Source organism: Semicossyphus pulcher, unplaced genomic scaffold, assembly GCF_022749685.1.
Source record: "Semicossyphus pulcher isolate SPU_LCO1_2020_fin unplaced genomic scaffold, fSemPul1.0.p SCAF_1, whole genome shotgun sequence".
NCBI lineage: Eukaryota > Metazoa > Chordata > Actinopteri > Labriformes > Labridae > Semicossyphus > Semicossyphus pulcher.
Genome location: NW_027211603.1, coordinates 17403913 through 17429600, shown reverse-complemented (window position 1 = coordinate 17429600; position 25688 = coordinate 17403913). Strand labels below are relative to the sequence as shown.

The 25688-nt window shown below is 39.0% G+C and overlaps 2 protein-coding genes across 2 annotated transcripts; both read left to right on the top strand.

Moving 5' to 3' along the window:
* Positions 1 to 1691: 1691 nt before the first annotated feature.
* Positions 1692 to 12121, top strand: aqp9b (aquaporin 9b). Its single transcript, XM_069672107.1, has 6 exons — positions 1692 to 1798; positions 2536 to 2662; positions 5854 to 5991; positions 6257 to 6375; positions 7145 to 7362; positions 11959 to 12121. Exons 1-6 carry the CDS (start codon positions 1697 to 1699, stop codon positions 12119 to 12121), a joined length of 867 nt encoding a protein of 288 aa, XP_069528208.1. The 5' UTR covers positions 1692 to 1696.
* A 4664-nt stretch (positions 12122 to 16785) lies between these two features.
* On the top strand, positions 16786 to 25188 carry lipca (lipase, hepatic a). The gene is made up of 9 exons (XM_069670963.1): positions 16786 to 16867; positions 18801 to 18979; positions 19320 to 19499; positions 19648 to 19765; positions 19847 to 20080; positions 21766 to 22008; positions 22956 to 23070; positions 23470 to 23688; positions 25074 to 25188. The coding sequence occupies exons 1-9, from the start codon at positions 16786 to 16788 to the stop codon at positions 25186 to 25188; spliced, it is 1485 nt and encodes a 494-aa protein (XP_069527064.1).
* The last annotated feature ends 500 nt before the right edge of the window (positions 25189 to 25688 follow it).

Here is a 25688-nt window from a genome sequence, read left to right as displayed (position 1 = left end):
GCAGAGAAAACATCCTCGCGCTCAGCCTGTCGCCTCACCTTTTCACAGCGCGCGCTGAGCGGAAGATAAGAGAGAGCCGGTGTGACAAACTTCATCTGGCGTCTCAAATGTATTCATGGAGCGCCCTCTGTCGGCGGAGAGGGGAGTCAGCGTTACACTCACGTATTCATGTTGAAAAGTGTGTATCAAGAGCGGTTTAATAGGCTTAAAGCTGTTTTTCTTAAAGGAAGGAAGACAACGAGAAAAATATGTGTGTAAAGATGACCGGGGGAAGTGGAAGCACAGAAGTCTGCGATGGGAAAGGTGAGTAAGGAAACTTTGTGATGTGTCAAAGACAAGAGCCAAAAGACTTTGGGAAGTTGGATTAAAAAATAGAGTTAATGCATAGAAGAATGTGGGAGTTTTTAAAAGCTGTAATTTTGTCGTTCATTAAAAAACACATGCAGATTGAATGTCTAAAAAAGTATAAAAGTTTCAAAATACGCAGATGAGATTTCTTGTGAAGTCTATTTACGCTACTTAGTAATGTGATGTAACGTGAACATGTAAGAGGCCGTTGTGTATCAGACTCTACACGTGTGATGTAACTTCAAAGGGGAGAAAGCTGTGAAAACACTCGCTCTCATTTAATCTCCGCCATTAAACGGGCTTTAAAGTCTAAATATTTGTGTATATCACTCTTTTTCTTTTGGAATTCAGTTATAGCCTACAATTTACGTATGACGTACCTTTAAACGTGTTTTCTGTCAGGCAAATTGGAAGTTTTGAAGTTACATCTTTCTTTCTTAGTGGACTGAAGTTTTCCCAATTAGCTTAAATAATATTTAAAGTGAAGGAATTGTTTTAAATTAAGACAAGGCTTCACGTCATTTGAAATGCACGTTTTTTTCCGGTTTGAAACCTAAGAAAGTAAAGTTATTATGCGTATTGATATTGCATTTAAAAATAGTTTGCTCTGTGATTTATTTTAGGCAAGTTCAATTAATCTTCATAAAGAATTATAGAAAAATACGAAGTATCCTAAAACAAATTAAAACCATTTTCATTATTTATTTGCACTGAGCCATGGCAGAAGTTTTAAAACTAAAATGTGCGTTAAATCACTGTGATGTAAAGAGGAAAGACTTGGTTAATGATTTGAAAGTAATGTAATTATGCACATTTGCTACTTTCTTTCATTAAATATATATTAGTCATCAGTGTGTCTGTGAGGCTCATGGCTTTTAGTTTAGTGACGTACTGAAATATTCTCTGGGATAAAATGCTTAACTTTCATGTTTTTTTTAATGCCAAAGAAGGTTGTTCAAATACACTGTGCGATAATGACTATTCTTAATCTTATAGCATCTTTATCTAATGTGCAGCCTAATACACTGTTTTCTCTCTAACTGAGGAAAGTTTAATGTTTGGAATCAAAACCCAACAAACAGGCCTATTTTGTGCAGCTGTTAGTTCTGGATGTCAGTGCTACAGTCCGTGATAAAACAAAAAGTAGACCCCTTGTGGTGATAAGGGGAAACAGTTGCAGACAGCTTAACGTGCTGTGGGCCTGCAGAGCGCTGCACGGTCCGAGCGCACCGAGTGGGAGGCGGCAACCTGCACCGACAATCACACACACACTCACTCCTAGTTGTTAGCTGTTTGTTCTGCTCGGAGGAAGACATCAAGGAGCCGCGAAGAAAGAAAAAAAAAAAACATGGAAAATGAGAGCAAGAGGAAGCTGAAGGAGAAATTTGGCCTGAGGCGGGACATCTTTAAGGAGTTCCTGGCGGAATTTCTGGGAATATTCGTCCTGATAGTGAGTACCTCCCTCTGCACCTGTCAGCCAGCTTAAACAGCCGCTTTAAAGCTTTGAACCAGTATGCTAATAAGGTGTCAAACTGGGTCTCCGGGGACAGTCTGACTGCTGTCTCTCACATGTCTCTATTAGCAGATAGTTTATGCTGGGAATAACAGACTTCCCCTTTGATGTGCTCAGCTGTAATTTGCTCCTGACAATCATAACAAGATGTGGGAATGTTTTCTTCCTCACAACTCCCCCTGAAGTGCATTTTAACACAGAATTTAAACCATTATCACTAGAATAATCACACATTTTCTCTTAATTATATTGTTGTGTGGAAAATAGAGATTAAATTAATTATAAAACATGATCATTTTGTATCAGAGAGTTGTGTTTCTTAAATCAGTAAATGTGTCTGTTGTTTTCAGTTGTTATGTGTTCCTAGTCTGGACTGTGCTCCACCTATCACCTCTCTGACTCCACTTTGCAGCTTCCACAGCAGCCCTCTGTTTTTGGATGACTGCTCTTCCCCAACACTTTTTTTTGGGTCTGAATTACTTCTGCCTTTTACCTAATAAGTGGGGTATTCATTATTTTTCCCGAGCTCCGAGTTGGACAAATTGTCTGTGGCAGTCGCAGGCTGTTGGTGGACAAGAGGGCTAGTGTTAATGGCGGGTATAATTGGAATAATTAAAAACAATGAGTCTTTCTACCTCCACCCTTTTGTGTTTTTGTTCTTGTCTGTGTCCCAGCTCTTTGGATGTGGTTCAGTGGCCCAGACGGTGCTGAGTAAAGGGGGTCTCGGGGAGCCTTTGACCATCCACATAGGTTTCACTCTGGGAGTCATGATGGCTGTCTACATGGCTGGGGGAGTGTCAGGTAAAAGTGGCCCACGCAAATGCATGCACAAATCACATTCATTCCAACATGATCCTCAAGTTTCTAAATCCATGCAGCCAAAGATTACTTTCAGTATCAGTCATTCTGCAGATGTTTGTTTAAGATTAGTCAATAGCTTTGTAGCTTTAGAAGGTTAAAAAGTGTTGACTGAAATACCAGTTTCTTAAAGACCACAATGACGTTTTAAGATAGCTTTTTTTTGTCCAACCAAAAACTAAAGCCAAAAGATGTTTAGTTCTGACCAAAAGATAATCAATTCTCACAATTCAAAAGCTACATCTAAGAGATTTTGGGCATGACCAAGATGCTCTCTCATTAGTACTGTCATTTAGTCAGCTCTCTGGGGTTCTTAGTTAAAGAAAAAAATGTGAATTATTGGGATATTTCAGCCTGCAAAATGATAAAAACAGGCTTGTAACAAAGGTCAGCACTCTGTTTGTCTGCAGCGGAGATGCGATCTTTGGTCATGGATATCTGCCACAGCAACTCTCTCCTCCAGGTTACTCTGTGTGACTGTTATCTCCATCTTTAGGATTTAAGATGATAATAATCTACTTTAATTCATTAGCTTAGTGATCTAGATAAAGTAATACGTGTGGAGATATTGTGTCTTGATGTCAAAATGAGACTTGATGGAACAACAGGAGGAGTCTGCTTGTGTGTTGGCAGCAATGATAGAGATAAGGATGAGAGTTGTCAGATGTCACAGTGCTTCTCTTGTTGAGTCAAAACGGTAAGTGTCAATTATTCATTAATCAAGGGATTCAGTACGTCCAGGTTTGGTTTGTGAGAGCTTCATGAGTTGTTGTGTGATCATTTCCGGCACTGTTGTGAAGTGAAAGCCATCATCAAAAGTGGAGAGAAGAGATCACATAAATGTTGTTGCACCTCACAGTGTTATTAAAGGAAAAGTAATCTCTACTTACAGATTCTACATAGTAATGTAGGCACGGACGTGGATTTCCAGGGAGGCAAGTGTTTTGTTTAAAATACGCTTGTAGTCCGAGTAATATTGACCAATCACGTATCAGCAGGCTGCGGCGTATGCAGGAAAGACACTCTGTGAGGAGAGCAAAAGCAGGCAGAACGTTCAACAAACGGGCACGAACGTTTTCTTCTCCTCTGGAGGACAGACCTGACAAAGCTTGAATATTTACTTCTTACAAATCTGCATCATGTTGTTGAAATTGCGGCAAAGGTAACCTGTTAATAACAAGTAAATCACAAGTAAACGTTTTCTCTTTCTGTAACAATGCAGCACGCGGAAAAAGGAAGTCTTGACGGGAAGACGATTATCACTTACCGCCTGGCAAGTTCCCCGGTATAACGTCTCCATCGATCCAAGATTGAAAAAAAAGTGATATTTTGGAAAATACACTTATTCCCTTATTTTGGAAATACACTTATTCCCTTATAGCTACAGCTAGCAGACAGTTAGATAAGCTTAAAGACTGGAAAAAGATGGGAAACAGCTACCCCAATAGCACCTCTAAAGTTATTAATTCCCAGATTATGTCTTCTTTGTTTTACGCTTTTTTGAAAGAGACATTTACCAGTATACTTCTCGGAGTTGTTGTCAGACAAACCCCTGAGACTACAGGAAGTTACTGACACTAGCCATGAAAAAGTCAAACGTTTAAACCTGTAAAACAGCAAATAATTTTCACAATTCAGTTTACTAATGGCCTAAATTAGATATAAAAGTGGTGCAAATTTTGTAACCTTGGACAGAGCCAGGCTAGCTGTTTCCCCCATTTCAAGTCTTTGTGCTAAGCTAAGCTAACCAGCTCAACATGACACATGCATCATGTTTTTTTTCTGAACTAATATATTTTGAGTACTTGAAGCCATTTTAAATAATTCATTGAGAAATGTAAGTTTGATAGAGAACAGAAAAGGCTCTTCATCTCTCTCTTGTTTACTGTTGTGATGGCTCTGACTCATGCTACAGCGTTAGCTTGCTCATGCTACATGTTTAATGAGAGGAGTTGTAAGGCTTCAGAGGAATCGCAGCAAAGCCTGAGGACAGGGAGGTTAATATATGGAGAGCTTTTGCTGCATGACTGGGCCATTCAGCCGCGGGGTCCACAGCTCAGTGGGAAGCTTCTGTCCGACGACATCTCTGAAGATGATCATAGGTATTGGACTAATGAGCTTTACTGGGGCAGGGGTCTCTGGAGAGGAAGGGGGTCAGGTGTGACAAGCCTGGCTTTCTAGGCTTCCCTGGCAGGGAGGCCCCATAGGAGAAGAAAACACAATTGTTTTCACTTTGTAGTCCCAGATTTTAGATGACAGTGTACCGTAAGTGTGACACATCATGGTCACTCTAATGACCTGCAGTCTACGTGTGCCTTAAGCAGATTCAGGCAGATTATGTCAGATGCAATTCAGACAGGCAGGTCTGGCTGCTTGTCGTGGTCAGTGTTTGTGAACAGGACGGGGAGATTAACAATGGGCGCATGGCTGATACCCCCAGTGGTGTTACCACAGCGAGGTCAAAGCCAAGATCCCAGAGTGTTAAATAAATGACCCCACACTGCCATCACAGCCCGCTAACATTTGGCTGGAATGTGTTCAAACAAGCCTCTTAAGGACAATGCAGAGTAAAGGAAAACAGACTGCGGAGGCACACAGACCCTCGTCTGCTCTTTGTTTGAAAATATCACGAAAGTTTTCAAAGAGTGTGCAGCAGAGGGTTTGTACAGAAGTGCTAAATGTTCAGACAGCCTGTCACTGACAGTTTTAATCCACTGAACTCAGTTTACCTCATCTTGTGGGACAAGACACAGGATAGTTGCCGAACTGTCAGCAGCCGAGTTGCATTGTGGGTGATGATGACTTGTCTGACAGCGTTATACCAATTCAATTTTCAATCAAAAAAGACATCAGTTCACAAGTTAAAGCTTCTCAAACATGAGGATGCTTTTGTTTGGGTTTCGGACTGTGGGTCACACCTCTGACATTTAACACTTACTTAAACATTAAGAAAATAAATAATGATTCAATTGACAATCCAAAAAGTCTTAAGTTGCAGCCCTATTTTGATTTTTTGTTTTAAGTTATGAAAGTATTTTTTTCCACTTCCATCTGTTGTTTTACTATTTATTACATTTAAGGTGAACCTCGTGTAAATGTTTGATCTTCTTGTCGTTTTTGCTGCATTGTCCCAGGAGCCCACGTGAACCCCGCAGTCTCTCTGGCTATGGTGATCCTGGGGAAGCTGCCTCTGAAGAAGTTCCCTGTGTATGTGTTGGCACAGTTCCTGGGGGCTTTTGCTGGATCCTGTGCTGTCTACGGGTTATATTATGGTGAGTGTGAATGCATCAATACCAGGGTAATGTCTCTGAAAGCACGAGTGCTAGGTTATCTGAATAACCTTTCTTACTGAACCCAGAACTAAATCAAGTCTTAGACACTGATTGAAGTGAGATTATTAGGCTAATTTAGTAATTCTGTTTCATGAGACACCACCCTGATACCGTTTAATATGTAAGATATTAAAGTAATAAAAAGGCTTGTTAGTATTAATTGCATTAACATGTGCTTATCCTTACTGTATTTACTTTTCCACAGATGCTATGATGGAATATACCAATGGACAATTCATTGTAACTGGTGCGAATGCCACAGCCAACATATTTGCATCTTATCCTGCGAAACATCTCTCAGTCCTTAATGGGTTTGCAGATCAGGTGGGGACTGACTCTTAATTTAAACTAATTTTATAATTATACTGAGAATATAACATGATATACCATTGTCTAGGTAAGATATAATGTAAAAACACACATTACATAATATGAATAATACTGCCTGATAACTGCCTGATGACATGAAAACATGTTTCTGAATCTTATATTAGTAACTAGCTTTGGGGGACTTTGCCTCTTTCTCTGCATGGAATTATTGATGTGAGCGAGATAGCAAACCTTTTCCATTGGGATTCTGTATGTGTGGAAGCTACTAGAGCATACACAGATATATGTGAGCACGCATTTAGTGCAGTCATGGGCATGAATGTAAGTATAAATGGACATGTGAGTTGTTTTATGGTGTATGAACAATTCTGCTGTAACGCTGAGAATAACCTCCATCTGTTAGGGATGTGTATGAGGCGAGATGCACATGTTAGTTTATGTATTTCTGAAGGCAATGAGGGCATTAAAGGTCTAAACTGTACTTCTTTTACTTAGCTAATCATACTTCAAAATAAACCCATGGTCTGTGGAAATGTTTACAAATATAACTGATGAACCACCAAAGCAGCTGAACCCTCAAATGGATATCCCCTTGTTTTCTAACACACAGCCATATGGGGCTACATAGTAAAGCTGCCTCCTGGAGACTCAAACCAGGGTAAAGGGGAAGCCCCATAATGAGCTTAGACACTAACATAGTGCAAAGGTCACAATAGCATATGAGGTAATGTTGTGGTAATTGCCTGATACCTTTGTTGTTAAGGTCATCGCGACTGGCGCGTTGATTCTGTGCATCCTGGCCATCACGGACAGGAGGAATATCGGTGCTCCTAAAGGCGTGGAGCCTCTGTGCATTGGCCTGATCATCATGGCCATCGGTGTGTCCATGGGTCTGAACTGCGGGTATCCCATCAACCCGGCACGAGACCTCGGCCCGAGGTTCTTCACAGCTGTAGCCGGGTGGGGAATGGACGTATTCAGGTAATGTTTCAGAAAACGGCCCCTGTTATCACATGTAAAGAACAGTGTTAAAAATGCAAATATGAAAAACACAGTTTAGGGGTTCCAATATCCAGAGCTATATTGGGACTATTATATGCACATTTTTTCGAGCCTCTTTCCTGAGAGAGCAAGAGTCGAATATTTACTGCTCCTTTGACTCTCAGTACTGCCTGAGACGTAGTAGCTGTGTGATGTAAGAGTGGCTGCTCCTTCCTATCACACATGAAGAGCAGCCTTTACAGCTACATCTCTGCCCTCTTGACAATCTGAATTAATATTTCAAAGGTCATGCGTGTATTTCCTGCATTCTGAAAAAGGGTTGTGGGATTGTATTTAAAGTGAATGTTGAGAGTTTCCATGCACATAAATATAAAATATTTAATGTTTCATGACTCAAATGGCACAATTGAATGCTCTTCAGTGTCTCCTTCTTCCCATCATCACAGCTGCTCCTGGTCCTTGTTTGTTTGCTTGTATTTTATTTTACATATGCTTTACTATGTGTTATAAAAATCTCATATTATGATCAGATTTGGAGAAAACGATAGAATGGTTAAAATGTTTTCCTTTTTTGCCTCTTGAGGGCAGGAGATACACGCTGTGAAGACAGATTTGACATATCACCTTTAAAGCTGATGACAAATTTGTAGGCAAAACAGTTGCTAGTCAACATTATGATTCATTTTAAGTTATGTTTCTGTCCAAGTGATGGATGTTAGAATAAAATTTACTCTCCTTTAACTCTGTTTTTGATATCTACCAACTACATAGGACATCTGGCTCTGTAGCTGCTAAGTGCTTCACTATATTTACCAGCTGGTTGCTGACTGTGTCTGTCTGCTGTTTTGGGCTAAGTAGGTTGGTTACAGAGGGTTTTTAGAGATTTTCACTGAAAACAGCTGCCTGCTGCTAATTAAAGTGACCCTATGAGAGGATCACAACAGTAAAGTTTCAGGCTGGACAGCTGAACAATGAACTGAAAACTCACTATAAAGGTGTGTAAAGCTGAGGCGAGCTGCAGAGAGAGGTGGTGACTGTAGTAGATTGTTAGTTAATCTGTTTGGTGTTTGATATTTTAGGTCAATTAACAACCCTGAACTTTGGTGTTCATGAGAAAAATATCCTGGTTAATAGTTTAGGTGTATTTAACTGGACATTTTTAATATGATTCCTCTTTTATCCCCCCAAAAAAAAGTTATATTTAAAGAGTCAGATTATTAAAGGCAATCACATATGATCGATTACTTAAGCCACTCCAAAGTGCAACTGCAATTCAACAAACAAATGATTACACCACACCGCAGAGTGCCACCCTAATGTCACAGAGTTTTACATTTCAGATACTGTCTGCACGTTGCAAACAGGAGAGGGGACAAGTTGCACCCCTGTCTCCCTTTTACTTTGGACTGTCAATAATGCAAACAAAGCTGTCACATGTATGTAAACTAAACATGTATATAAACTTAAAGCTCACAAGAGCAGACCTTGTATACTGTTCTCCTACAGAAAACCAGTGGGCACATTTCCAGTAGCTGGTTAAACAACCTTGTTTGACCTATCGATTCTGTGCAAGGCTAAAATATTGGTCCACTGCTGTCCTCTGCTCTGGAAGAGGCATGTTGAACTGTTGCACCTATATACAAAGCTGTTAGCATTTTGGGTGCTGATCTCCATCCCCGGGCATCTTTCCACAGATGAGCTTTCTAACCTACCAATGAACTCTGGCAATGATATACCGGTACTGTCGGCTCAAAGATTCCACATCCTTCCAGGTCAGGGTTAATACAAAGTGTTTCCCTCTGCTACTCCTTTTTCGCTGATTCTTTTTTGTGAGATTACGAATGGTTCATGTATGTTCCCTGTTGCTCCCAGCTCCTATGCTGGGGCTTTTACAGATGAACAACCTAAGAAATTGCAGCCTTTTTGGTTTAATGGTCACTCTCTGATAACTTTTTGTCTTTCTTCTGCCATCTATTTTTCCTCTAAAAATGTTTTTTGCACAGACTTCTGAAACATGATGCTTGTATTTATTTGAATGATGACGCTGCTGTTTGTGTCATTGAACTCAGTGCTCCTTTTCTTTTTTAACCCCTGCCCTTGAAAGTGTCTGTTCATGCTGCTGCTGAAATGCATTAAGAGTGGAGAATATGTGGTCGTCAAACTAGGAACAATACATTGCTTGGAGGGTGCCTTAATAAAAGCAGTTTGAAGCCAGACAAGAGTTAAAACCTTGTTAAATACAACTAAGAATTATTGATTTATATTAAAAATAACATAATATTAAGTGGTTGAAGGCAGTCTGAAGGCTTGATATAGGGACCCTAACCCTAACCCTAACCCGTCTCCATACCACAGCTTTAACTATCACCAGATGGCTCATATGACTTATGATTATATTCCTTTAATGCATATATAAGCCTACTATCAGGCCCGTATCATGAGTGAACTATGTGCTAAATCAGACATAATCTTTAACATTTTTGATACAAACACAGCAGCCAGTAATGCACTGTAATGTATATAAAAATAAACTCTAGTCAGGCTTAGAATTCTGTTTCAACATCGGCTGTGAAGAGCAGCACTTGGCTTCATTCAGTGTCCACATGGCGTCAATTTGGACAACTGAGTGTCTGTCTCCTGGCCTGATAATCTTATCTGTGGCAATAGATTAAAGTCTGTAATCCAGCCGTATCCCTCCTCTAGTCTACTTCCTGAGTGCCTACAGGAGAGTAAGATGACCTGCTCAGATGCTTGTTTACTTTCAGGACTATACAACAGCGCTGTTAACCGAAGCCCTTTCACCTGCAGTAGGTCTAAAGGCTTCTTACAGGTGCACTGACCAGCAGGACTCTAATCTCTGTCTGGCTCTGTCTGGGGTTGGCCAAAGTGAGAATGAGGACACATGCAGTAGGTCTAGGAAACAGAGCTCCTGAAGACTTTGCCGTAATCTAGGATAACTGCGTATAAGTCGCCGCAGGTAGTATGATACAAACGTAAACATACAGCTTGGAGAGGCGGTGTTCATTATTTTATTCAAAAGAGCATCTTAACTATTATAAATTGCATTTCTGTAAATCTGGGAGACTTGTGAGAGACAGGTTAAGAAAAGAAGGGTCAAAAGTACAGAAGTGGAGGTTATGGGTCAAGCTTTATCCTATACTTTAACTTTATGATCAGAGTATTTCATGCCCCTGATAAAATATAAAGCTCTCGCCAGCAGACAGTTATCTTAGATTAAGTCATGTCTTTTCATCACTATTACCAGTGGAGAGTTAGTCTCACACAGGAAGTTACTGTGAGAGGCTTAAAAGAAGTCTGCCACATGACCACATGGTATCGTATCATATCACATAGTATTGTATGGCATTGTAATGTATCCTGTTCTATATTATGAAATTGCATTGCTTTGCACTGCATTGAATCGCAACAAATTATATAATTTCTTATGGTATCATATCATATTGCATGGCATAGTATTGCATGGTATGGTATCACATTATAATCATGTCATATTGTATCGTATTGTATCGTATGATATTATACCCTATCATATTGTTTCATATCACATTGTAGAGTATGGTCCTGCTTTGTATCTTATATGTATCATATGAATCATATCATCCTGCATAGGATCATATAATATAGTACCATATCGCACAGCATCTTATTCTACCATATTGTATGGTGTGGTATCATATCCTATTGTATCACATTGTATGAGTTGTCATGTCTTGAGTTGTCTGTTGGCGGAACACTCACAAGTTCTTACCCATCAGCCCCATATGACAAGAACTCCCTTCCTGGTATATTATTGTATCAAATAGCATGTACGGTATCACGTCGTATCACATCGTACATCGTCATATGGTATTGCATGGTACTGTATCGTACCATATCATACCCTATCGTATTGTTTTGTATAGTATGATATTGCATCGTATCATATCGCATCAAAATGTATTGTTTCATAAAGTTTTGTATCTTATTATATCATAAGGTAACCCAACCCATTGCATCGAGTTGTATCCTTTCATAGATGTCTTTAGATGTCCAATTAGGTATGCTTATAAGTTGTCAGCCGTCCGCCCCATGTGGCATGTCTCCCTGCCTTGTAAATGTATCATATTGCATCGTAAAGTATTTTAAAGTATCTTATGGTATTGCATCGTATGGTAACCCTTTGTAGGATATGGTATTCTATCATATTGTATAGTATTGTATCACAAAGTTTGGTATGGTATCATATTGTATGGTATGGTATTGTATCGCATATGGTATGGTATGGTAAAGCATTGCATTGTGTCGTATCGTGATAGTCCTGAGTTGTCCGATGAGCAGATAAATTGTGAGCTGTCCGCCCCATATGACATGAACTCTCCCTGCCTGGGAACTTTCTTAATTCATGCCCCCCAGTGCAGGCGATGGCTTTCTGTTTAAAATAAGTGTTTTGATGTCACTGCCTGACAACATAAAGGCTCTGTAGTCCTGCTCAGGGCTTTTGAAGGTAATTCATGCAGGATTGTTTAATTGTAGTTTGTCATAATAATGAATGTGTATGGGTACTTCTCACTGCAGAGCTGGAGGTTGCTGGTGGTGGATCCCCGTAGCAGGACCCATGGTTGGCGGTGCAGTCGGAGCGGGCATCTACTTTCTCTTCATTGAGTTACACCACGCTGAGCCTGAAAAACAGGACGAGAACAACGTACAGGACAAATATGAAATGATAACTATAAGTTAAATTTTATATTTAGGTTGCGGAGTAAAGTAACAACACAGAAGAGTTTCACCTCAAAAGGCAGAAATGTTCATCCGGATGAAGCATTTATATACATTTCTACAGTATTTTTGAGAAAACAGTTCATGGTTTAATACAGAGCATGCATCCGACAAGTCATTTTTTAAACATGCATGAATGTTTTTTGACGCCTTTAAAGTCTCTTTTTGTAGAATGTGTGGTATATTTATGTTTCAGTATTAAAAAGCTACTATGGCTCTTACATAAGTCAATTTATTAAACTTGCTTAACAAAGTTAATTCTCTTCAGGCATCAAGCTTTTTAAAAAATTCCATATCATGACTTTGTATGGAGAATTTCTTCTATATTATAGCTGTGCAGTATTCTTTATAATATCCCAACCACGGTCATCTCCTCTCATTAGAAAATATTGCCAAGTGTCTCTACAGCATTTTTACTTTCACTGCTGTTGATCGAACAAACAGGAGCATGTAGCACTTAGAAAATAGAGGATTTAATGTGGAGTGTAGTTGTTTGTATTAATTGTAGTATAGATGTAAACTGTGGACTCATTCTGTTCACTTTGCATGCTTGTAAAAACAGATGTGTGATTGATTGTTTTATCTTGCTTACAGAGTTGTAGCTGTTATTACACATATATTTAGGAAACCCAGCCTTAAAAAAATGATTATACTAGTGTTGCTGACTTTTTTCACTCATCTCCACAATTTTATGACGCACACACTATGTTATGTTGCTTGATAACAGATTTACCAAAAATGTATTTTGTTGCCAGCAAAAATTTCAAATGTTGTTCTTTTCATGAGAAAGTTGTTTGATGTGTTTTAAACCTCTTTGGAGTTGAGGTAAAACTGGTATTGAAAAAGGACTGTATGTTGTGGGCTAATACGACGCAGCCTTGAAGAATGAATGAACATGTTGTAGACACCAGGATGCATGTAGTCCTAAGCTAATGTGGATATCTGCTGACTGTTGAACAGGCATTTGTGGGAGATTATATTTTACTGCACGCAATGTCATTGTAAAACAGCACAAGGGTTAGACAAAACACAAGAAAATGTGACAATCACTTAAATTAGAGTTTTTTTTTCTTTTTTATATGCTTTTGTGAAACAGAAAAACAGTTAAGAGTCAGACGCACAACATCAAAGAGTGACTTTGCTGCAACGTCCTAGATTAAACCTCCATTTGGTACATTTATCGCCTGTCCTTCACTTTGATGTTAGCGCTTCTGTCATAACTTTTAATGTTTTTGTCTGTTTTTTTTAATTATTATTATTTTGAGTTGTTTTTTTTCTAAGGTAGTTCACTAACACTATTTTCTCGAGTATTATTTTTCTGAATAAGCTATTTTTCTTTTACACTATTTACTGTATGTTAACATTGAGTAAGGTTTGATGATATAATTTGTTGTTTTTACTAAGGCTATAGATGATAAGTGTTATTAGCAGAGTATTTTGTGATACACAAATGTAACAATATGCAACAATGATGCTGCCCAAATGTACCTGTTGTTTTCATTTATATAAATAAATTATAATCCATACTATTGCAAACATTCAGTCATTTCGTCCTACTAAAAAAATGTCTCAATTATTTTCCTTACATCAAACATCTAATTTTTCTGTTGCGGGCGGCTGTGGCTCGGTGGGAGATTCAGTCGTCTTTCAATCGGAGGATTGGTGGTTCTATCCCCAGCTCTCTCCTTCTACATGTCGAAGTGTCCTTGGGCAAGACACTAAACCCAAAATTGTTCCCAATGTGTGAATGGGATGACTGATTGACAGTTGGGCAATTTACAGTGTGTGAATGTGACATGTAGTGCAAAAGTGTTTTAAGTGGTCGCAAGACTAGAAGCGCGATATACAAGTGCTAAATACATTAGATAACTTGGTTTTGTAACCGTCTAAGGCATTAGTGTGTGGACCTCAACATCAAGTTTATTTTCTCATTGTCAGTGTGACTCCATCCATTATTAATAAGTGCACACAAAGCTATAGAGTCCGAGCGTGTAGGTGACTCATGCTTCAATAAAACTCTGTAGTTTGTTCTTCGTTTTACTGTTCACTGAAGATATTTTCTATACGTACAAATTAATGACTGAAATACAAAAACATAAACAGTTATCAAAGACAGCTAAGCTACGGTCAAACACTAGTGTGCTCTCCAGGCTTCATAGCCTCAGGTGGCCTTTACAACAGTATTTCCAGAAATGTCCACTCTTCAGGTCTAAATGGGACTTTTCTTCACAAAGATAGATGTACAACAGTACACACAAACACAAACTTACATAATCAGTTACAGATCAAGCACAGGCATTTCTTCTTCAGTTAAATGTTCAGTAATTGCTCTTGACCAGAGCCTTCAATCACCAAATTAATCCATCCACAATTATCAATCAACACGAGAAGGAAGTACAGCAGAAACACATTTAAATTTCAGATAAGACAACTTGGAAAGCTTATATAACTTCATGCAGAATGGATGAAGACTGTGTTTTTGCGGTTGAATGGTTTCAGAGCTCTTCCTCAGAGTGCAGCCTCTCTTTGACTTAGATGATAATAGCTTTATGTAATAATGGATAACACTCGCTGCTGTGCGTGAGCCTTTCGCTCACATGAAAGTGCTCCTTCAGTTTTTTGTCCTTTTTCCCCAAGAGGGATTGTGTGTATTTAGAAACCTTGATTCATTCACATCCCTTAAGCAAGTGTTTTGCTGTCTGAACTGGGTAACCTGCTGTATTTGTGTATTTTTGTTCATAAAGTCATTGGCTGCTCAAACAACGTGCCCAGACACAGAAGCAAATACATACATAACATACAAAAGCACACACACACACACACACACACACACACACACACACCCACATGCGATACCTGGAAAAGCAAAGTTTCACCATGTTTGCTTTTCTTAACAGTGAACCTGCAGATGTGACATCACACAGTGGACAAACTGACATTAACTCTTGTGCTGCTGGACTGAAACGTTTGAGAACACGCTTTTACTGTAGATGTTATCATGTTCATGAATACAGCAATATAGCAAACAGAAGAGGACACTGTGTGTGTTTATATATGTGTGAATTCTGAAATCTGATTTGAGACTAGGCACGTTTCTTTACCGACATATCCCACAAATATAGCTTACAACAATTTTTCAGCAGATTAAATTTCAAGATGCAAAAATCATTTTCAACCATTAAATGTAAAATACTTATGTTATATATTTCCTCGTGTTACGTTATTCCAAATGTTTCTAACATAGTTTAAACCGAGAAAAATCTGTACTCTAATTCAGAGTAACTGTGCGTTTCATTTGGCCGCCTGTCTAATGGGAAAACAAGGGAAACACGGTATGATACGTCAGGCTGAGATTAAGGAATACGTCAAACTGTTGACGTTAGCTATATATATTTGCAGCTATTTCATTAGACTGAGAGAAAATCAGACTTAACGTGGTGTAAATAAAACATTACCTCTCCTGTGAACATGACTTGTGAACATGAGTTGTGTCAAATACATTCTCATCTGCACATTGGCCACATACTGTGCCTTTAACAGGCAGAAAAAACGTGACATGTTAAGCTTCTAAATTTTGATTTTGCATGTTGAAAAAAATTGCCATCTTAAACACCCACTATACACAGAGCACATTCATGTTTGTGTACATCAGTGAAAATCTCGGAAAGATTGTTATTTTTAGAATCACAGATTCATGACAGTTTATGAAGGGTATCAGTGTATTCATATAGAAAGACAGAATATTGAAGATGTTTTAAGAGTGACTGTTGTCCAAGAGTTTAAAAGAGATCACGTGCTGAGGGTCTATGTAAGTGAGGGTCTCTGTGACCATTATGTAACCATTAACCTTGTTTGTGTACCGTGCTTACTCACACCACCTACCTGGGACATAGTGACACTTGACATGGGTCCAGAAGGTTTTAGTTCATGAAATGTCACAAACAGAAAGAAAGTTTTGAAGCTTTGATAACTGAAGCAGCGAGCAGAACTTAACATTAAATTATATATTTAGTTGTACCCAGTGTACTCAGTCTAACAGGCTGTTGTTAGATTGACTACACAGGGTACATGAAGAGCTACTTTTCACCTGTTCAAATATGTATTGCAACAATGTAAGAAATTTTATCATCTAAGTCTTCAAAGGATACAATCCTTTATGTTTTGTCCTGAGACTACATTTTGGTTTGAATCTATCAGTTCTGTGAGAAAAGGGATTTCTTGCACTGGCAGATGGGACAAGGAGAGTCTGGATGAAGTAATTTCTACCTCTCAGTCTCTATTTGTACATTGAGTCAGATCCACTCCCTGTCCATACCTCTGCTATTTCACAACGTGTTCGATCCACGAGGCCCAGCCAATCAGGACAGGACCAAATAACCCTTATCAGTAAACCACTACTCCCAGTGTCACCTCTCATTTCTGTACAGTACAATCAAGAACAAAGTGTTTCCCACTCTGATTTCAAGCAACAGGACAAAAATGAAGCTGCTGTGAAACAGTTTCTACATCCACAAACAAAAAGGATCTCACCTTCAGACTCTACATCACCTGCATTCCCCCTCTACAAGCTTCAGTTGCTCGTCTCTCATCAGAAGTGTTAGTTCTCAGGAATATCAAAGTGACACCATGTCTGTGGTCAAAATCCTGTGCTGTTTGCTGTTAACGTGTCACCTTAACCTGGGGAAGAAAATCAAAGGACACAGAGCAGGTGAGTGAAATGTGATGTTATAATGATGCCAAAGTGTGATAGAAAGACTTTAACTGCCTTTATTAATGTATATTGAAAAACACTTTGGTCAAATGTGAAACATATAATTATAATTGTAAACCTACCTCTCAGCCGTGTCACTCTGTTAATTTAAAAGAGGCAATAAATTATGTAATCAATATCATGGTCCTGGTGACAATTTTCAAAAGAGGGCTACAAATGCAGTTTAACATATTTGGGTCTTAAACTGTATTTTTCGTCTCAAATGTCCCCAGAAGTTTAATTAAATTAACATTTTGCTGTGAAAATGAATATATTCGGAAGAATTGATTTTTCTTTTTTATAGTAATAATGTTAGTATTTGTAATGAGACTAAAATGCTTGTTTTAAATGTAAACTTTCTCCTGTTATGTCTTGTTTTATTGTTAATTTTATGTCAATTGAAAGAGGTCTTTGGCTGTTATATTTGAAGCTACTATGACGAGAGTCATAGGATGTCATAGGATACATTTTTCACTGGTTATGAAACAGACTGAAATAAATTATTATTACTCTGAATGACCTACAAAAGCAAACCAGACCATCAGTGACAAGATTGATTATTTTTATATAGTTAGTTTTAATGCCTGAAACTGCTGGCGGGGGGTAGGTGCCAAACGAAGTGATTCACTGCACGCTGCCTTTGTTTACATTTAAATAAGTCATTACATATGACGTTTGAAGAAAGCAGGATGATTTTTTTGGTTAAAAAGCACCACTTAAGCATGTACAGGACAAAATCAGCAAAGAGATAAGAGGTACGGCTTTGTCCACAGGGGGCGCCAAAATCAACACACGCTGAAAGTTCCTCACAGGAGCTTTAAAGTTTTTAACTGTTTTTTTCCCGTTAAATCTGCTAAATTCGTGGTATTTTTTTGCTGGTTTTGTTCATAATTATTGTGAAACAATCACAATGTAAATTTCATACTATTGGGTTTTTCACTCATCTGATTTGATGAATCGTCTCTATCTTTGAGGGGTTTCAAACATCCTCAGTATAAAGATAATCTGTACAGATATAATAACAGAGTAAATATCACCCACATGGAACGTGTCACTCAGAGGACAGGGCATAAAAACACTGCATCACTGAACATGAGAGAAGTTGTATTAAACTAATTACAGCGTGAAGTAGACCCTAATGCTCTGTTACTAATGAGTCAGCCTGTTTCTAATCGCTCTCCGTGTTCTTATGCATAAACAGTCGTAACGTTGAAAAGACACACCAAGGAAAACAGGCGATTTATGGAGCTGTGGGGTGGATGATGGATGGATAATTACTTTCACTGTGGAAATGTTTTCATCATGGGCTTCATATCAGCAACCAGAGCTCCTCAGATGAAACGTTATCTCTGAGTGTTGAGGCGCCTGGGTTTGTGCCATTATTAACATTAAAGTGTTTGAATAATAAATATGCTTGACATGAAGCAGTGACACATACAAAGTCAACGTAATGAGAGATTTCTTTGGAGGAGGATCTGTGCAGTTTGTGAATGACTTTTCTGAGGTTTCTGGGCTGTGGCTTTTAAACATGTTTAGGGAGGAGGAGTTTATATAAGAAATTACAAGAGTCTGGCAGAGATTCACTTGTGAAGTGTTATCTGTGTGCATCTGAGGTTAGCACAACCTGGAAACACAGCAAAGTGCTTCTTAAAGGGCGTTAGTCAGCCCTCAGTCCACATGGGCCTCAAGAGGAGATGTCTACTTCCAGATTTACCATTTACTTCCAGATAATTTTATAAATGCATAAATTAAATGTGTAATTAATTTTCATACGGTATTTGTAATTATTTACCTCAAAGTAAACATATCCAGCCTCACAGCATGTTCTGACAGAGCGTAATCATGAAGAGCAAACTGATAACTCCTCTGATGTTTGATTTTGGATGCACAGTGGACCCAGAGAAGAGGTGGGTCCTGGGGGTGAACGAGCTGCATGTCAGCAGTTCAGTCTTCAGCCTGTTTTTAGAAGGTGAAGACACCTGCACACTGGACCCTCTGCAGCTGCACACGCTCACCTCCTGTGGCTTCAACAGCAGTAATCCCCTCATCATCATCACTCACGGGTGGTCGGTAAGGTCAACACTTCTTCCACTTCACTGAGTTGAAGCACTGGATACAAAACATGGAACTGGGAGCAGGGTGGGGGGACTCCTGCAGGCAGAATTTCAGATGTTAATGTTGCATATAAATCATGTTCAAAACAATGAGATATACTGAAATAACTAAACATGATGTAAACATGCAGAGACTCATTTAAATCGGAGATAAATCCAGTAGCACATCAAGATTATTGTTATCATTTTAAACTAAGCAGGACAAGGCTTAGACCATAATAATTAAAAGTTGCACTATGCATGACACCATTCCATCACATGCTAAAAGTGACACTTTCATTCTTGTTTTTGCTCAGCTGGATGGTATAATGGAGTCCTGGGTGCTCAGGTTAGCCACAGCACTGAAGACAAGTCTAATAGACGTCAACGTGGTGATTACAGACTGGCTGACCCTGGCGCACCAGCACTACCCCACAGCTGCACAGAGCACCCGCACTGTGGGCAAAGACATCGCTCACCTGCTGCTATTACTTCAGGTCAGGGGAAGTTTCTCCACTAAAGGCCAATTAATATTATGTTAAAATGAAGTACAATCTGTAAAATTAGTACATTATATACCGGGGAGGCATCATTTAAGCTGAAAAAAGGTCTTTTTGAACATATACCTGAAATAAACCTCCACAGGTCCACTACCAGTACCCTACCAGAAAGGTTCATCTGATTGGCTACAGTCTCGGCGCTCACATCTCTGGATTTGCTGGAAGCTATTTTGAAGGTTCACAGAAGATCGGAAGAATTACCGGTGAGATTTTCTACTGGATTAGGGTGAAAGTCTGTGTTCTGTGATAAATAGATAGATTGATTAAATATTGTCTCTGTTCAGGTCTCGATCCAGCGGGGCCACTGTTTGAAGGCATGTCTCCCACAGACAGGCTGTCTCCCGATGATGCCGAGTTTGTAGACGCCATCCACACCTTCACCCATGAGCGGATGGGCCTCAGTGTCGGCATCCAGCAGGCTGTGGCACATTATGACTTTTACCCCAATGGAGGAGACTACCAACCGGGTTGTGACCTGCAAGACATTTACGAGCACATTAGCACCTACGGGCTCAACGGTACGAAAACACTCTACAACACCTTTGAAAGTTAGGACAAAGAATATAGGTACACATAGCCGAATGTGAAGTCCACCAGGGACCATAACATCTAAAGTTATGCAAATGCCCCCTAGAGGGGAGATGGTAGGGTCGGTAAAAGGGTCTTAGAATCTGTTTAAGCAGGGTGCTTCCTCTGGGGATCAAAAATGTGCTTAAATGCATTCCATTTATTGCTTTTAAAAAATGTCTTATTTAAAAAATGTCTTGTCAAACTGAGAAACTTGTCCTCAGGGTGGCTCTATGAAAGAGGGGGTATTATACTGTTTCACATTATAAGACATACATAATTTTACAATGTTGGATGTCCAAACTAAACATGGGTGAAGTTTTTCTACACGCTGTGTTTATAGCATCACAAAGTGCAGCCTGAGCAGGCTTCAGGGCGCTGGCCAATCAGAAGAAAGTGGGTTTGTAGGGGCAGAGTTTCTTAAAGGGACAGAGCTGACTGAGTCGTTTCAAGCTATTCTCTGGAAGTATGATTGTGGTTATAAAATGTCATTCATAAAATTCATTAAATTTGGCTCCGCTGATTTTAAATCAGTTCTGTAAAAGTAGAAATTTGAGCCTGCTAGTAGGATTACAAAGGTCTGCTGGTGTAAAATTCAGGATTCAACCACCGAGAACCATGACTAGGCTCAAACATTGTTTGGCAGTGTGGACAAAGGAAGATTGATGTGTCTTTATTGTCGTCAACTTTTACAGATCCACTATTTGAAAAAGTCAATGACAGTACAGAGCGAAAACGCATTTAGGTGATCTCACTGAACCAAGATATTCCAACAATTCTTGATCTTTTCTGAACGAATAGTCCCAAACAAATCCAGACCGAAGATCATTAAACTTAAATATTGGAGATACTAAATTCCTTTTGTGTTTTTAGGTCTGGTTTCATCTCTGTGAGAGTTAAGGGAGTTCTTGTTTAGTCCACCTTTCCCTGCCTGAACGGGTTTGCCATTTAAGCTTTCTGGTGCCCCTGTGTGCCATAAACAACCCTCCAACAGATGAGAAAGCTCCCATTAGAGCACTGTGTTCTGCTGCTTAACCACTCACTGGTTTGCCTTCTTCTCTGCTCTATCATAACATTTCTTGTCATAATAGGTTTTGCCACCTCAAACACTGGTTTAGAAGGAATATCTTGGGCACCAAATTCATCTTTTCTTGTTGACAATTTTTGTTCAGTGTTCAGGCAGATGAATTTAATTCCCTCCGATCTAACACAAGTGGCACACAAATGGGATTTATGGTTCTCCTCAATCCCAACACATCCACATAATATGACAGTGAGAGCCACATTAAAGCATCTGTCATCCTCAAGAGTTAATTAGCAACATGTGCCTTCCATTCGCTCCGTCCGTCCCTCTAAGCTGAGCTGCCTCCAGGCTACAGCAGTCTGCTCAGAGAAAAGCCTTCAGACCCCAAATCTGACATAATGAGCTGCTCTGACAGAGGGATTGCCTGATAGACGTCAGGCTTTGGTGATAATGAAATCCATCCACAAATAATGGTCAGAAACTATGATTAAGATACTCAAGAGCCTCTCAAACCACAGGAGAGCATGATGTGTGGAAATCAGATTAAGCTGGTTCAATAAGACAATCAATGTCTCATCTCTTTTCTGACATATTCTTTGCTTCCTTCCTCAGGTTTCCAGCAGACGGTGAAATGTGCTCATGAGCGCTCCGTTCATCTCTTCATTGACTCGCTGCTGAATAAAGACAAGCAGAGCACGGCCTACAGGTGCAGTGACCAAAGAGCTTTTGACAAAGGAGTCTGTCTGGACTGTCGGAAGAATCGTTGCAACACGCTGGGCTACAACATCAAGAAGGTTCGCAGCGGCACAAGCAAGAGGCTCTACCTGAAAACAGGCTCCCGGATGCCTTACAAACGTATGTGGTAGTCCTTATCATCTCGACCAAACTGACATAAGATATGTTTATATATCACAAATCATTTCATGCACTGTTTTTAGACCAACACTGCTGCATGCCTTTCTCTGAAGGTCAGTTATTCTACAAATTGCTCTGGTGATGTTCTGTATTTGTTGTTGTCAACAAATCCAACCAAAAGACCAAAACTAGCAATAATTTTATCTTTTAAGTATCTCAATGCCTGAGATTCCTCTGTGACATAAAGCTCCACTGTGTCCATAAACACATCAGTAAGCCACAGCATTATACATCATTATTTTGAGTCAACCCACATTACATGTCACGCTCTGGTGATTGTTTATAGCAGCACAGTTGAATTAATCCACAGCTAAAAATAGTTCCCAACGAAAGCACTATTTTCTACTGTTTAAATAATGCTCACTAAAAACTCAAAGGCCCAGCTGTTAGTTGACTGATTCAGTGAAATCTCAATTTTAACTACATCTATTTTAATTAGATTTTCAACCTTTTCTGATTTTTTTTCTGGTACTTTAAGGATTTACAATAGCGCAGAGATTTAGCATTTTCACTATCATACTTTTTAATGGTCGACTTTTACATGTAAGACAGTTTTGCGAAACTTATGTATAGCTGCTTTTAAATCATCTTCTTAAATTCCTGATGAACAGTGAGATGAGTTGACAAAAAATGACATATTAGGTCCTACATAAGTTTGTAAGGCGCTATAACCAAATAAGTGGCTTTAAAGTACATAGCACCTGGATTAATGTGTAAGTAGGTCTATGAATTCAAAGTGACTATGATTAGATGTGGTTTGATCGTTTTGCAGTTTGCTGGCAATTATCATATATTTTAATTCTTTATCACTCTATAAATCAGATGACAAAACCCTCAGATCTGTTTTCATCTCTTTTTTTCATCTGTTTCTGCTCTTTGCTCTGCAGTCTATCATTATCAGTTCAGAATCCAGTTTGTGAACCAGATGGAGGGGATCGAGCCTCATCTCACCATCTCCCTCTCTGGAACAAAAGAGGAGAGTGGAGATCTTTCCATCACTGTGTGAGTACTGCACCACCTCCCATCAGGCTTACGTTACATCACATATACGCTCAGTGTACCCACTCTTTGATACATTTAATATGCAGCTGGGCTCTCCACTCTATAAAGAGAGAAAGCAAGTTCGAAAGAGCAGCTGACACACATGGAAACAACTGGAGCTGCTGCATGAAAGAGAACTATAAATGGGGTTGATGGAGTAAATAATTTACTCAAGACACAGTTCACTGACAACTGTGTTATCCTTCATAATTTGTGTATCAAAGAGCCTTAGAGGAAGTCTCATGTGCTGCGCTGCTTTATTTTTAACAGAGGGTCTTCCCTTTGTAATTTGACATTTTGTGGCAGAATTAATCGAACTTTCTGATTTGTTTCTGCGTCATTCTTTTTTATCTCTCACAGCGCTGAAACGATTTCAGGGAATAAGACCTTCACCTTTCTGATCACCCTGGACAGAGACTTGGGTGATCTGATGATGCTCAAAATGCACTGGGAGGCATCGGCTATGTGGAAGAACATGTGGAAACGGGTGCAGACCATCATGCCCTGGGTCAGCCAGAAGAAACAACCACAGCTGACTGTGGGCAACATCAGGGTCAAAGCAGGAGAGACACAACAGAGGTATGGCTCTAGATTACAACACAGGAAAAATGTATGTAGAAGTACTTTAAGACTTTAAAAGCAAAAGTACATACATAATATTTATGTTCATAAATGTACAACGCAAGCACAGCAAACACATTAATTTCATACCAAAAGTATAATCAACAACCACAAACAATTAAAATCCAAATAATAACCACCACTAAAAAAGCACACATGGACTCACTTAATATTTAAGCTGCAACTCTGGCTAGCTAGCAGCTGCCTGCCAGCTGTAGCTAACATTAGCCTGATGCACACAGCACATGACAGAAGTAACTTACCTACAGCTACTGACGCTAATTCACTGTATGCAGGTCGTTCAGACAGTCCTCTTCTTCACCGTCCTCCTCTTTGTCCTCTTTACTGTCCACTTTAGGCAACACGATGTCTCCACCACGTGAGAAATTAGCATCACCGTTGCTGGAATTAGCAGTCTGTTATCGTTGCCACAGCAACCATTTTCAATAAAAAAAGTAATGAGATCCGTTATTCAATAAGCAGCACATACTTATTGTATTTCAATGGAACGATTGGACACTAGTAGGAACTCCTCCAAACTGTAAGAAGTTTCTTTGTATTTTTCAACAAATGCTACCAAACTCAGAATGACACAAACCAACCTATCAGATCAAACAAGCAGTGAAGGTCAAAGGTCATCATGACCAACATTACTGGAACATCACTATGTCAATTTAAAAAACGATTATATTTAGTTTTTTATTTAATTTTAATTTAAGCTCGATCATTGAATACAGTTAATATAGGCAAATTATTAAGCTTACAAAATGTTTTATAGTAATTCATAATTTTGAAGAGATTTTTATACAAAATATGCATCATTTTTAACAAGCTCATCATGCTTTCTGAATGGAAAATCTAACTTTGCAAAGTAACTTTCAATATTAATGTTTTGAAATAAATATGACTTTATCACAATACAAGTTGTAATTATTTTAGGAGAATACAATCAAGGATATTGTTATCAATATTGTCGTCTTAGAAGGTCATTACTTCTTGTTATTTAATGTGTACATTTAAGGTAGCTGTTGTTTACATAAAATGTGCCATTGTTCCAATGTTCTGCCCCTGCCAACAGCTTTTATTAGGTAATGCTACTAATTATGTATTCAAACATATGAACCCATTAAATAAAGAACAATTATAATTGTTTTAAGATGCAATAACATCTCCCAATGTCCCACTTCTACATCTACAGCATTGCTGGCTTTTATTGCCACCTAGTGGACAGTTCACAACACACAAGAGTTATGTATCACCACACTGACTGCTCTCTGCTTTACTTCACTCTTCACGCTCTGTTTAAATCACGTCATGTCAACAACATTGTTTCTGTTTTTCAGGACATCTTTTTGCCCCATGACAGATGATGGACAACAAGTGGAAGTGTCACAAGATAAAATATTTGTGCGCTGTAAAGAAAACGGACCAAAGCAGCACAGAAGGAGGCACAACTAATAGACTTGAATTATCCGTTATATGTTCAACTGGAGATATCTGGACACCTGGAAGAAATTCTACGAAGACCTCTAAATCAGTAATTATCTTAAAGTTGTGGCACTTAAGAAATTGCGTCAAATAGTGTTGATAGGGGAGTTGAATCCTGGCAAGCTGAGGCTAGAAACAAATAGCAACTATTGTACACTGCTTACAGAACTATGTCGAAGTGTGATAATCTGATCAAATTATTTAAAAGTGAAGTAAAGCATGTGATCTTTGTACCAGAACCACACAGTGCAGTTTGAAGAACGAGTACAGATTTGCATTTCTGTCAACATACAAATGTGTCTCAGGTGTACAAACAGTTGAGTGTTACCCAACTCAAATATTTAACCAGACAGTGAACACAAAGTCAACAACCTCTCGCTGACCTTAGTTCCACAGTAGGTACATTTCTTTTTTTTTTCTGTGAATGTCCTGTGTAAAATTATTGATCATAATTTATAAACTCATATTAC

Coding starts and splice junctions, on each gene's coding strand:
- aqp9b (XM_069672107.1), top strand. CDS start 1,697: ATGGAAAATGAGAGCAAGAGGAAGCTGAAGGAGAAATTTGGCCTGAGG. Junction 5,992..6,256: donor TGTCTACGGGTTATATTATG/GTGAGTGTGAAT, acceptor ACTTTTCCACAG/ATGCTATGATGGAATATACC. Junction 7,363..11,958: donor TGGGGAATGGACGTATTCAG/GTAATGTTTCAG, acceptor TTCTCACTGCAG/AGCTGGAGGTTGCTGGTGGT.
- lipca (XM_069670963.1), top strand. CDS start 16,786: ATGTCTGTGGTCAAAATCCTGTGCTGTTTGCTGTTAACGTGTCACCTT. Junction 19,766..19,846: donor GAAGATCGGAAGAATTACCG/GTGAGATTTTCT, acceptor GTCTCTGTTCAG/GTCTCGATCCAGCGGGGCCA. Junction 20,081..21,765: donor TAGCACCTACGGGCTCAACG/GTACGAAAACAC, acceptor TTCCTTCCTCAG/GTTTCCAGCAGACGGTGAAA.